The following is a 12,638-nucleotide window of genomic DNA, read 5'->3' as shown; positions in this document are numbered from 1 at the left end:
TAAAGTTGCTTTCCAAAATGATTTTTTACCAAACACCATTTGTATTTCCCCAAAGACCCTTATACTAAAGGTATTTGTATTTTTCCAAAGCTCGTTTCCAAAGACAAACCAAACGTAGAGTCTTTTGGAAAAGTACAATTTGCATTTGGTAAGAAAAAATTATAAATCAACTTTGAGTTAACTAGTGTTTGAAAAACTTCTTCTTGCAAAGGGCTTTTGCTGCAATTTTTTTTTATATTTTTTATTTAGAAAAACTTAAATTCTCCGATGGAGCCGGCGAAGGGCTCGGGTTGTCGCCGTGTTAGATCCGGTGCCTACAACCTTCATATGAGGTTGCTTAACCTCGAGTAGCCCTCAACGAGGGTCATGCAACCTCCGTGAGGGGTTGCGATCCCAGGCGGCCACTCGTGGAGGTCACGCAGCCTCAATAGGGCGCTTTTGGTTGCAACATCTGCCGAACCTTACCGAGATCGTGCAACTTTCGGGAGAGATCACGATGGTTGTACAACCCCCGGCGAGGGCCGGTTGAGGTCATTAGAACCCGGGCGACCATCGCCGATAGTGGCACGACCCCAGGCAACCGTCACTTGGGTCACACGACCTTGTTGACCTCTCATCGACCCCATGCCGGCTAGATCTAGCCTCACCAGACAGCAACAACAAGGGCAAAACAAGAAAATGAAAAAAAAAAAAATAGTGAGGATAGTTTTGGAAGAAAAAAATCATTTGGCCCTAGAATGGCATTCCCGCAAATGCCGAAAGCCACAACAAGTGGTTGACCTACCTTGAGCTTTTAGCTTTGTTAATGCCAGCATTTGGCCAAATTTTTAACCAAATGCCTCATTTTTTTATTCTCAAGAGCCCAACATCTCTTGAGAAAGCTGAACCAAACACAACCTACATCGCTTGAGTAATATGGATTTGCCTATGGCATTCATGTTAAAATTGTTTCGTTCACATATTCTATACATGCCGACTTGTGTCCGATATGATTATTTACATAAATTGACCTCCTGGTTGGCGAGCGGGTATCGACATCTCCCTTTTGAGGAGTTAATTACATGCACGTTGGCCACTTACTTGAATTTCTACTCTGTGGTTGCTAAGTTTAATTGTTTATCTGTAGAATAAAAAAATAAAAAAAAATTATTCTTGGCGCTATCAAGCATATATTCGACCAAAAAAAAAAATGTGTGACTGGACACGTGCTTGTCTATGGTACGCCGATGGGCCTAATCACCAAACCATTGGGCCTCTGAGCACGCATTTCGCCAACAATGGGCCCACAGAAGCTCCGGCCTTGAGTTCCTCATCAAGTTGAAGATCGGAGCACATCATTTTGGAGCCTTAAATTGAAGGGTTAATATCACAAAAAACTTCAAACTGGTACTCATATGAAAATTTTAACTTCCTTTTTTTTGTCGAAAAATTTACCCTCCGTTAATTTATGTTAAATTTTACCTTGAAATTGCTAAATTGGATGACACGTGAAAGTTGATGGGTGTACTGGTTTGAGGTTTTTACCCTCCATTTATCACGACTCACAGGTGAACCTGTTTGAAATTTTTCATGATAATAGAAAATTTACCCTTCATTAAATTTTACCATTAAATTGCTAAGTTGAATGACACATGAAAGTTGACGAGTGTACCGGTTTAGGATTTTTACCCTCCGTTTGTCACAGCCTCACGGGTTTACCCATTTGAATTTTTCATGGTAATAATCTAATTTAATAAAAATTAATGGAGGATAAATTTATCACATGTGTATCAGTTTAAAGTTTTTTATGGTAATAATCCAATTTAATGGAAACGAACGGATGGTAAACTTGTCGCGAGTGTATTAGTTTGGGAGGGTTTTTTGTGGTAAAAAAGTTAGTTTTTGATAAATTTATCACATATGTGCAAGTTTGGATTTTTCGTGATCAAAAAATTAATTTAAGGTAAATTTATCACAGGTGTACCAATTTAGTTTTTTTCATTGTATACGGAACAAAAGTTATAGGGATCATGTTGCTGATGTAAATTATCGTCGTTTTCCTCAAGTATGTCAAAAAAATTTGGAGTTACTATAGTACAATCGGAACATAATGTTTCTATAGTAAAATCACGTCATTTGTACTATATATATATATATATATATATATATAAGAAAATCGTTCATGTTGTAACAATACTGTTTAAATTACAAGATTTCATAGAGATATCATACACGATTGAGATATTTTCTAAGTCATTCGTGCTATCCTCTGAGAAATAACGAGTATATTATACTTACATATCTTGGATATATAAATGACTCCTCTTAGATCATTCGTTGATTAAAGAAAAATACACAAAATAAGTTCAAAACCAAAGTATTTTTACACGAGTATAACATGGCACGGACTTGTCTTATTTTCAGCAAATATGCGAGAGATGAAGGTTTTATTGAAAGAGGCAGCCGTGTACTTGAGTATTTTATTGACGGTACCTCATTTTAAGAGAAAAGTGTCAAAAATGTCTTCAATCTATTGCATTAGTGTCAATTCAGTTATAAACTTTTTAATTGTGCCAATTTAGTCCTAAACCTTAGACAAATGTGAATTATGCACAAATCTTGCAGGTGCTCGCGCTCCTTTCGCCTCCTAGCTGGGTTTCTTTATTTCGAATCACTTAACTTATCAATCTCAAATTCCTTCTTTCACACTACATTCAATTGATTCCATAGAACTTTATAATGTTTCAAGCCCTAAGTGAGGAATGTAACAAGTCTATTCAAAAGTTTATGCATGTTCAGTGAATTCGACGTGGAAAAAATGATACGTGAGGAAAATTTCAAATTAAAGTCCGAAGGGCTCTCATTTTTTCAAGTAAGGGTCCGAAGTATATCGTCTTTCAAATAAATGCCTAAAGTGCCCTTATTGTTTCAAAGACAGACTTAGCCAAGGGCATTTTCGTCCTTTACTTTTTTGCACTTTTTCCTTTTTCTTTTGCTTTTGCTTTTGCTTTTTCCTCTCCCCTCGTCGGCCATCGCCAGCCTTAGGTGATGGCCGTGCTCACCGGGGTTAGGCAAGAGTCACTCACCCAGTCCAACCCTCGCCCAATGCTCGGCGATTGCCACAAAGGAAAAAGAAAAAGGAAAAGGAAATAAAAGGAAAACAGGAAAAAAAAAAAAAGAAGAAGAAGAAGGAAAAATTGCAAAAAACTAAAGGAAAATTTTTTCCTTCAACGAGGCTTTTTTTTTTTTGTAAATAACGAGATCATTTCATACCCTTATTTGAAACAAGGTCTATTTCGAGTTTTTATTTGAGAAAATGATGATATTTTAAGTCTTTATTTGGAATTTTTCCTAATATGTGGACAAATTTAGTTCCTCATTCAAATTGGACGGAATGAATGAAGAGAAGACTCGGATTTTTCTATCCGTGAAATGAGGATTGAAATTCAAACGAAGATCTCATAGAGAGTAGATAAAGCTTAAAGGGTGATGGTGAAAAGTACGTACAGAATCCGACAAGAAAAGCTCAAAAAGTACTGAGGTTGATTTGCGGTCCAACAAGATGCGCAGGCCCTCATTCAGATTTCATTAAGGAAAAAATTTCTGATAATCAGGGAATATATAGCTAATCTTTGATTATTGCAAGATTTAACTAAGACAGACAGACAATCCACTAAATGACAACCTTAAACAACAGTTCATCTTCCAAGAATAATATGTAATGAGTGAGAGGAAAGATGGTGGGAGGTGAAGTCAAGAAAGCAAACGTGCATGTTTTGGTCGTATTTAGGCCTTTGAGGTGTGAAAGTTTTTGTCTGCTGGCTGTTGGATGTATTGCACCAGGGGCATTAATCTGAATTAACAGAGAGGTTTAGTGCTTAATCAATTCGCTGAGCAATTTGCCTCAGCCTAACCCCATATCTCCTTTGGAGCTTTCTGCAGCACACTCGAGTCATGGCAATCTGATCCAAAAACCTTGGCAAAATTGTGTTCCCCGGATTCCTGATTTAGCCCTTTTGACTGTAACCTGGAAGTGTTGCTTTGGACTCGTGTTCATTACAGTGCAGATGCATTCACAAGCTTCCAGCATATGCAATCCCGAATCATCGCGAAGTTCGGAATGCAATCTACAAGAAGTGCTACTAAGCAGTCAACGACCGGCCGCCTGTTTTCGGTGCCCCGGGAGTTCGTAACAATGGGTCAATTCGAGACAAGGGTAGGAAGTCTGAAATAGTTCCTTCATTGAAGAGATTTCCTATCAAGAATGTCTTAACGTATCGGGTCGCACAAGCGACGTGTGGCGTAACTGACCAATCACATTGCCTGCGTGTTACACATCACATCCAACTTTTAAGTTTGAATTCTCTCAATTTTTCATTGGCCAACTTCTTCACGTGTCACCGCCACATGATATGACCGCTGCACAAATCATCCCCTCTCTCTGCGCAGCAAGAATGGCAATGTTCCAGAGCATTTTGGACAAAGCACGCTTATCCAGCATATTTTCCTGTCTTTTCATTATGAGCATCATGTAATTGGTGACTAATGCACCATTGATTGTGGTCCTCCAGGCTACGGACAATACAGGATCAATAGAGATTATTATTCAAAGTTCATCAGCATTTTCTCCACAGTTGTCACTGCCAACCTAACACTTCTTTGGAAGTTTGAATATAAATTTTGCACAACCTACATAGGAATCTCTTGCTCTGTTACTGAACTAAAGCTGCAATCTTTTTGTGACATTATTCTTCTTGTCTTCACATGGGAACAAACCCTAATCAGACAAATAAACTTCTCCCATAATTGTTCCTGTCATCATTCTTGTGCTCCTAGTTATCATGACACAATAGTACAGACATAGTCCTCTCCAGTCTTCTCCTCTTGCTATGGACAAACCCTCGTCATGCGTGACGGTCCAAGAAATCCCATCCAAAAGCTCATGGACGTCTGTCGAAAGAGGGAGGAATTCTGACCAAGAAGGAGAGGAAACCATAGCCATGAGGAAGAACATCGAGAAGAGAGCAAAGGGCAATGATGCAACGAGAAGGTTTCTTGGGGTGAGACAAAGGCCTTCGGGGAGATGGGTCGCCGAAATCAAGGACTCCATGCTGAAGCTGAGGCTGTGGTTGGGCACCTTTGATAGCGCTGAGGAAGCCGCTCTGGCTTACGACTGCGCGGCCCGGCTTCTCCGAGGGAGGAACGCGAAGACGAACTTCCCATGCCGCCAGCGGATTGGTAATCACCACGATGTGAACTGCAGCTTCGTTGGACAGCATCCGAAGGTCGACCAGATTCTCCAGCATGCAAACATGAAGCAGCCACCGGCAAGATCGTCGTCGCCATCATCATCGTCAGCTCTCAACTCTTTTCTCAACTATCCATGGCGAGATCGGAATGAGAGAAGTGAAGGCGGTTCGAAAGGTGTCGATGCCGTCGTCGAAGAAACGATAGTCTGCTTGTCGAACTCGTCGAAAGAAGGTTCGGACCGTTGCGGTATGCAAGGAAACGAGTCCTGTGGGATCTCATTATTCGGTAGTTCTAAGGTGTATTCCTCAGTGTTTGTGGCTCCTTCATTTAGTTCAAGAGGCTTAGTTGAATGACAACCTAAGCTCATGATGAGCACTGTTTCTCAATCTGTCATAAGTATATGAAGCTTGGCCTTCCGGTTTGATGCTTTATGAGTTGTTTGGTAAATCCAATAATGTCTCCAATTATGTCAATGTTCTCCAATTGTAGTGATAATTTGATATGAAGTTAGCTTCATCACTTGGAGAACTTAGCTTCCATGTTTTGCCATGGTTTTGTCCCGGTAATAAGGAACGTCTCGCCGGAAAATCTTGAGCATCTAGATGAACACAGAAGACTACACACAAGCTTAACTCGCTTTATTTCAATGAGGTGTAATCTCGATGTCTCGGATCGGGAATAGTCGATTTGGATTTGGAGGACCTATCTTCCATGTTTTGACGTTGTCTATTATCGGTAATAAAGAACGTCTCGCCGGAAAATCTTAAGCGTCTAGATGAACACGTAATCTGGAAGTCTCAAGTCGGGGATAGTTTGATTTAGATTTGGAGGACTTAGCTTCCTTGTTTTTCCATTGTTTCTTCTCCCGTGATCAAGAACATCTCGCCGGTAAATGTTGAGCATCTGGATGAACACAAAAGATAAGACGATAAACAAGCGAAACTTGTTTTATTTCTTTAGACCAACTCGATCTACTGGACGTCGATAACGGTTTCGCAACGAATCTTAAAATCAAAGTTTGAGCCTAAGACGTGCGCACGAACCGGTTATCAGAGTTCACAAGAAGAGAACTCCGAGCGGCACTATTTGGGAGAAGGTAGACATTGAAATTGATGATCAACTAGTTTTGGCTCCGTTTCTCCGGTAAATGATTATGTCCGAGTACCGGAACGACTCAAGCGACAAAATTCTCGGAAAACATGGCGGTAGTCGCTCGCCCCCCGTCGCAATCCACAAGAATAGATTCGTTTAGAGTGCTCGACAAAGATCATTCAGATCAGATAAACTCAAGGCCTGAAAAAGAGAAAGAACTCGTGCGAAAACCTGCTCTTTTCTCCTCTGTTTCGAGTCCCATGTCTCCTCCAAAATCTCACGGTGAACCTCTCTACTTCATACATTTGCCGATCATCGACCGCAGTTTGGTGAAACACGAAACTCTCTACTAGCAAACGATCTCGCATCCAATTAGCACGGTCCTTGATAATTCGTACCCACGCGTCTAGAGTCGTTAGAGGCTAGATTCATTCGATGGCCATCCACCGACCGTATCATCCTAATCCGGATCGCCGTCATTCAACCTCGTGGATCTCATGAGATCTAATGGTTCCAAATCCGTCGCACAAACCATTCACATGATTGTACGCAACAATCGTTCTCGTTCAAGTCGAATTTATCGGTCAAGAAGCCATTGCCATCATCACCGATTTCGTCTCATTGTGAAATTCCCCTTCTCAATTGTAACACAGTCCGGGCCCAAGAGAGATGGAGCACATCTGATGGTGGCAGGATTACTCGCTGGTGTCCTTCACGAAACGAACAATGCGTCCTACTTCCTGCCCCCGAAAGCTAAATCAGAACTTAGCTCCAAGTTGACAGGAAACTAAAATTTAACTTGCGGAACTCCTTAAAACAGTCTAAGCCAATAATTTCAACCTCACCATCATTAGGCAATACACGAGATTAATCGCGAAATAATATGAGGAAATACTGCACGGCGAAGTTATTATCTTCTCTGAGGACAAGCAATAAACGGCACGAAACAGCCCGATTGATGCCAATGGGGGCGAGCCGTTTTCTTCAAACAAAACTGAAGGCCCTGTGAAACACAATCGCGCGCTCAACCCAGGGAGGAAAAATAACAAAGAAGAGAGTTCGAGCGGCAGACAGGGCAGCAGCTTTAAGGCAGCCGACCTCATAGCAGCTTCAAGGCCGAAGCCGGGCAGCAGCAGGGAGAGAGAGAGAGAGAAGGCGAAAAAGGAAACACACGACGAAAAGAAGCGAGAAAGTTAAACTAGAAACACAAACTACTACAGGTAAAGTATTCCTTGTAGGTGACAAGTACACAATGAATGCAAGCAACATCTTCAATTGCGGTATCTCACAACTACGATGCCACCGCGTCGTAACCATACGAACAAAATTCACAAACAATCCACCAAACCACAGAATTAGACATCAAAGAGTAATTATGCTAAGCATAAACATTTTAAGACAGCAAGAATCAAAATGAAAACCAACCGAAAAGGAAAAGACAGAGAGAGAGTATCCTCAACCTGCAGATGTCATCCTAGATTCTTCCACAAACCCAAGCCCCCAGATTTTGGTGATTCCTCCACAGTGTACACACAAAAGAATCTTTTCCTTTCTTTCCAAGCTAGCTTCGTAAGCGGAACATGATGCCAGATTCCAAAAGTGCTTCCCTTCAAATGTTTCGGATTCTCTCTCCCAAGTTGTAGTCCACAAGCTGTTGTTTTCCTCACTTTGAAGCCGCAGCTTGTCCTGCGGCTGGAAAACTTCATTCAAAGATGGTCCCCTTGGGGAACCAAAAGGAACCAAGGAACCACTTTTCTAGCACCAGATCAAAGAAAATGACATGTTCATGGGAAGGGAACCACTTTCATCCCAAAAACTAGACAATGGCTACCATGAGAAGACTATGCGGTACATTGCAGACGGCCAGTATCACACTTCCACTAACAAAGATAGGGACAGAGAAGGAAAAAGAAAATTAAAATGCCTAACGACTTCCTGAAACTCAAATCATGCGTGACCCAGTAGAAACTTCTGGATAAATCACTCCCCGGAGTACTTATGTCAAAAGGTACAGAAGCAATAATAAGCTTGAGCTTGTAAATAATCCAATGCGTCAACACGAAGAACACAACTTTTGGCCAAAAGGTGCAAAGGAAATTATGAAGAAGAATCAGGGGAAACACGTCGCTTTGAGGAAGGCATCTAGAAAGATAAGCTAACTGAATTGTTAAACGTATGCAGGCTTGTAGTGAAGATAACGACCATTCGGCAAATGATATCAAACTTGTACTTCATAAAAGGAAACCACAATTTCCCACAAATTTCGACATCTTTTCGTATTGGAGAACCTTCATCAGCAACTATTCGAAGAAACTGGGACTGAGAGGGAGAACCAGAAATGAACTGAAATGATGATGATGAAACACGAGAGGAGAAATCAACTCCACACATTCAATCAACAATAGTCCGCTCCGCGCGCATTGGCAACTATAGTAATGCTTCAAAGCAGGTCAATTTACTCGGAGAAATCTATGGGTAAGCAAAAAATTTGTCAACTTCATATGGTCAAATCTCAACAACAAATTGCAGCTCTAACAGTTGCAAGCATAGTGAAATCACCACCACAACTGCAGAAAATCCTCCTAAAAAGCGTCACCTTCGAATGATCCACACTATCCTTCTCTCTTTCTTTATTTCTTTCTTTCTTTTTTCAAGATCACAGAAGTTCCCGACAATTTTTCCTTATCAAGAAATACTACATTTCATAAAAATCTGTAAGTTACCACAGCATCACAAGCCAAGCGGACATGGAAGCTGATAATTTGCATTATGAAAGCATGCAAAAAGCATTATCAAGCTAGGAGCACAAACAAGAACCTCGTTTAGTGTGAAAACCCAAGAAAACAAAACAAAACAAAACAAAACAAAAAGAAAAACGCAGAGTAAAGAACCACAGACCAATTCATCCATTAGAACCCAATTTCAAACTACTCGCCCTTCTCAACATCTAAAGATTTCACCAAGCCAAAGAGATCGAAGAGAAAAGAAAAAGTAAAACACACCCAAAGAACAAGAAAGGAGTGAGCGCTGGATGCAGAGGTTTATCGACCGATTCATGCGTTTTGCTTATTTGAATCGACAAAATTCCCCAGGAAGAGATCGATGAACCGCTGCCTCCAGTGACTTCACCACACCCTCAACACCATTAACGAACAACCAAACGAACACAAGCTCTCTCAACAAGTCCGACCCACAAAAAGAAAAACCGAGAAATCAATCCTGGAAACACGACCGAGAATTCATTCCGACAGCAAAATCTGAGACGGAGAAGACCCAGAAGAGAACGCAGATCCGGGCACGACCTCATCGCATTCACAGAAGAACTCCCAATCCATGCAACAGTACCGAGGAGAAAATGCGAGGTGCGGAAGGGAAGAGAAGAACGCATAAAGAGTGAGGCGGATTTAAAGGATGAACCAGGAATCTGTTGCGCCACCGACGCCGCACGTCGCTCCGCCTCCGCCTCCGACTCCGCCTCTCCCTCTCTCCCTCTCTCCCTCTCTCTCTCTGACATGGACTGTTGTAAGTGGTTGAAGTAGATATTTAGAGAGGGATTGGCTTCTGCCCTTAGCAAATCGCATCAATTTTTTTTCCCTTTTCGTAATAACTCCACCAATAATCCTGATAATTTATAGGGAAAATTATCCCAAAAAAAAAAATTTGCATATGTACTTTCCCTTAAATCTTAAGTTAATGTTTGACTAAAGGAAAAAAAAGAAAAATCCGACCGGGCAATTCCTTAATACTTACCAGAGATGTTTGGCGACGATACGACAATCAAGCAGGCGTTAAGACAAAAAAAAAAAAAACCCCGTAAATTTAAGAGGAACAAAAAACAAATAAATGCCAGAGAGAGAAAAATGTAGAGTTAACAGAAGTTCTTAATTACGGTGATCGGACAAGCTTCATAAATTAATTTTACTAGTTTTGAAATGCTAACCTAATACTTGATCATGCTAATTACGAGAGAAACATCGCGTGCATATTAAGTGACATTAGGTTACGAGATCGAAATATCATATGGCCGAGTGCGTCATTCGAATGTTCGCTTGTAATTATCAATCCGGTATATCGCGTCATGAATGAATTCTTAATATTCTCATTATCGCCCTAATTGGAACAATCGTATGAAAGAGGAGACTCGTGAATATTATACCGTTGTTGACGTGCTATGAATCAATTCAGTTGGATTCTATGTCGACATGAAATAATGGTCCGCTCGTTTCGCCACAATGAGTTGTTCAGAAAGCATTTTTTAGGATTGATCGTTTGTATCGCTTACAAAAGTGAGCGAACAAAAAATGTTTTCATCGTTTACGAAAATTTCTAATCAAAATTGTTGTCAATAATGAAAATAGTTTTTGTTGATTAGTTAAAATTGGAAAGAGCAAGTAATAACTTCTAGAAAGCTGGTCGAGCGGTCAAATACTTAGTCTAAAAATAATGAATTTTGTGCTCAAATTACAAAGTTATGGATCAATAGTAATTTTCGGAAAGTACTAAAGTCAGTCGATTTCCAAACGTATGGATTTCTTTGACCAAAATAAAATAAAATAGAAAAGGATTTTTTTTTTTTTTTTGGCGTGGTGGGGCCGGGGGAAACGGAGGAGCAATGACACGTGCTTGGTTCCGAGTGCTCTGCGGATGGCGTCATTACGCAATACACGTGGATGTGCAGGTCTTTCATTTCAAACCACCGTACATGAATATTATTACGCAAATACAGAAATGGTGTGAGAATTATCAAAAATAAAGTCATAAACTTATTATAATTTATTTTTTTATTTATTCAATTTTAAATATTTTTAGAATTATGTTAATTCAGTCCATCCGGTCAATTTTAGTCGGTCGACGGTGATGTCAACCAGGCCTTTCGGAGACATATTATTTTAATAATTTTTTTTGAATTTTTCCCTTTTTTTTTCTTTTGTTTCTTTCTTTTTCTTTTTCTTCCCTCTTCTTCCTCTAACCGGTCGCTGGCGACGGCGCCAATGAGGTCGACCTCACCCTTGCTGGGCGAGGTGCGAGTCTCTAGCCCGGATCCGGCGAGGCCGACCTCGCCACCGGGCCGATCTCCCGCGGAAGAAGGGGGAAGAAAAATAAAAAAAAAGGAAAAGAAAATGAAAATTTCAAAAAAAACTAAAATATTATGACACTTGATGGCCGACATCCACGTCAGCACCAAGAAGCCAAAATCGATCGAATGAATTGAATTGAATTAGTACAATTACAAAAGGTTTAAGATGCATAATTACAATAAGTTTAAGACTTTTTTGATAATTTTTCTCAGAAAAAGTAACATAATTATGATCACCAAATATTGTTCCAAATAATTATATCTTATGACTATAGATGAAATGTGCTTTATAAAAAATAAATTCAATCTCTACCGAATGACATAAAGAACGCGAAATTATAAATTCACGATTTTTGCCGAAGGGTTCCCGTTAATTGTTATATTTGAAAGTGCGATTCCTCGTTTCTCGCGTGTATTCTTATTTTATCCCTTTGACATATGCATGTACTAATAATATTCCCAAATATATTCCCGATTTTCAATTTTTTATGAGCTCCTTTTTGTTATTTTAATATTGCAAACTATTTATCTTCAGTACTTTTAATTCCTTCTCGTGGCACGCAAAGCCAAAGCACAGATACTTTGCCACCTTTACGGCACGCCCTGCAAAATTCGTCAACCTGTTAATTCCAAACTTTTAGGCTGGTCTAGAGCACTTTGGCGAGAAATTCTGGATGTTTTGAAGATGTGACTTCCAATTCCTGAGCCGCGAAATTCCTGTCGCCCCCGACCGACGGCGCAGTACTTCCAATCTTTTGACCCATTTATGTTTCGCGGCGAGCCGTCGAATTAATTATCGGTCATATTTTATGATAAATTTATCATTCGTTAGTTTCGGTTAACTTTTATTGTCAAATTATTGAGTTAGATGACACATGACAGTTATCAAGTGCACCGATTTAAAGTTTTTACCCTTCGTTTGCCACATGAGTACCCGTTTGGAGTTCTTGATAGTATAAACCCAACTTAACGGAAATTAACGGAAGATAAAGTTATCACAAATGTACCAATTTATGATTTTTGATGATCAAAAAATTAATTTAAAGTAAAAATATGTCACAAGTGTATCAACTTAGAGTTTTTTGTGATAAAAAAATTAGTTTTGAATAAATTTTTTTTACGGGTATACTAGTTTAGGATTTTCTATGGTATTAATCCCATTTCTTTTACATTTCTTGAATCCTTAAATTAACATGAACTTATACATTTCCATATATTTTAGTGGGATCACCCAATTGAT

The 12,638-nt window shown here is 39.8% G+C and overlaps 1 protein-coding gene and 1 long non-coding RNA gene across 2 annotated transcripts; one reads left to right on the top strand and one right to left on the bottom strand.

The window, feature by feature from the left end:
* The first annotated feature begins 4,757 nt into the window (after positions 1–4,757).
* LOC115745084 (ethylene-responsive transcription factor ERN1-like) lies at positions 4,758–5,582 on the top strand. Its single transcript, XM_030680493.2, has one exon. It carries the CDS (start codon positions 4,869–4,871, stop codon positions 5,580–5,582), a length of 714 nt encoding a protein of 237 aa, XP_030536353.2. The 5' UTR covers positions 4,758–4,868.
* Positions 5,583–7,097: 1,515 nt separating this feature from the next.
* LOC125315631 lies at positions 7,098–9,872 on the bottom strand. Its single transcript, XR_007198895.1, has 2 exons — positions 7,782–9,872; positions 7,098–7,324 (listed from the first exon to the last, which is right to left on the bottom strand). It is a non-coding gene; the product is annotated as an uncharacterized LOC125315631 (long non-coding RNA).
* Positions 9,873–12,638: the final 2,766 nt, after the last annotated feature.

Source organism: Rhodamnia argentea, chromosome 6 (assembly GCF_020921035.1).
Source record: "Rhodamnia argentea isolate NSW1041297 chromosome 6, ASM2092103v1, whole genome shotgun sequence".
Lineage (NCBI taxonomy): Eukaryota > Viridiplantae > Streptophyta > Magnoliopsida > Myrtales > Myrtaceae > Rhodamnia > Rhodamnia argentea.
The sequence above is the reverse complement of the archived record's forward strand: the minus strand, read 5'-3'. Positions and strand labels throughout refer to the sequence as shown.

What these genes read in the sequence shown, in the direction of transcription:
- LOC115745084 (XM_030680493.2), top strand. Translation starts at nt 4,869, where the DNA reads ATGGACAAACCCTCGTCATGCGTGACGGTCCAAGAAATCCCATCCAAA.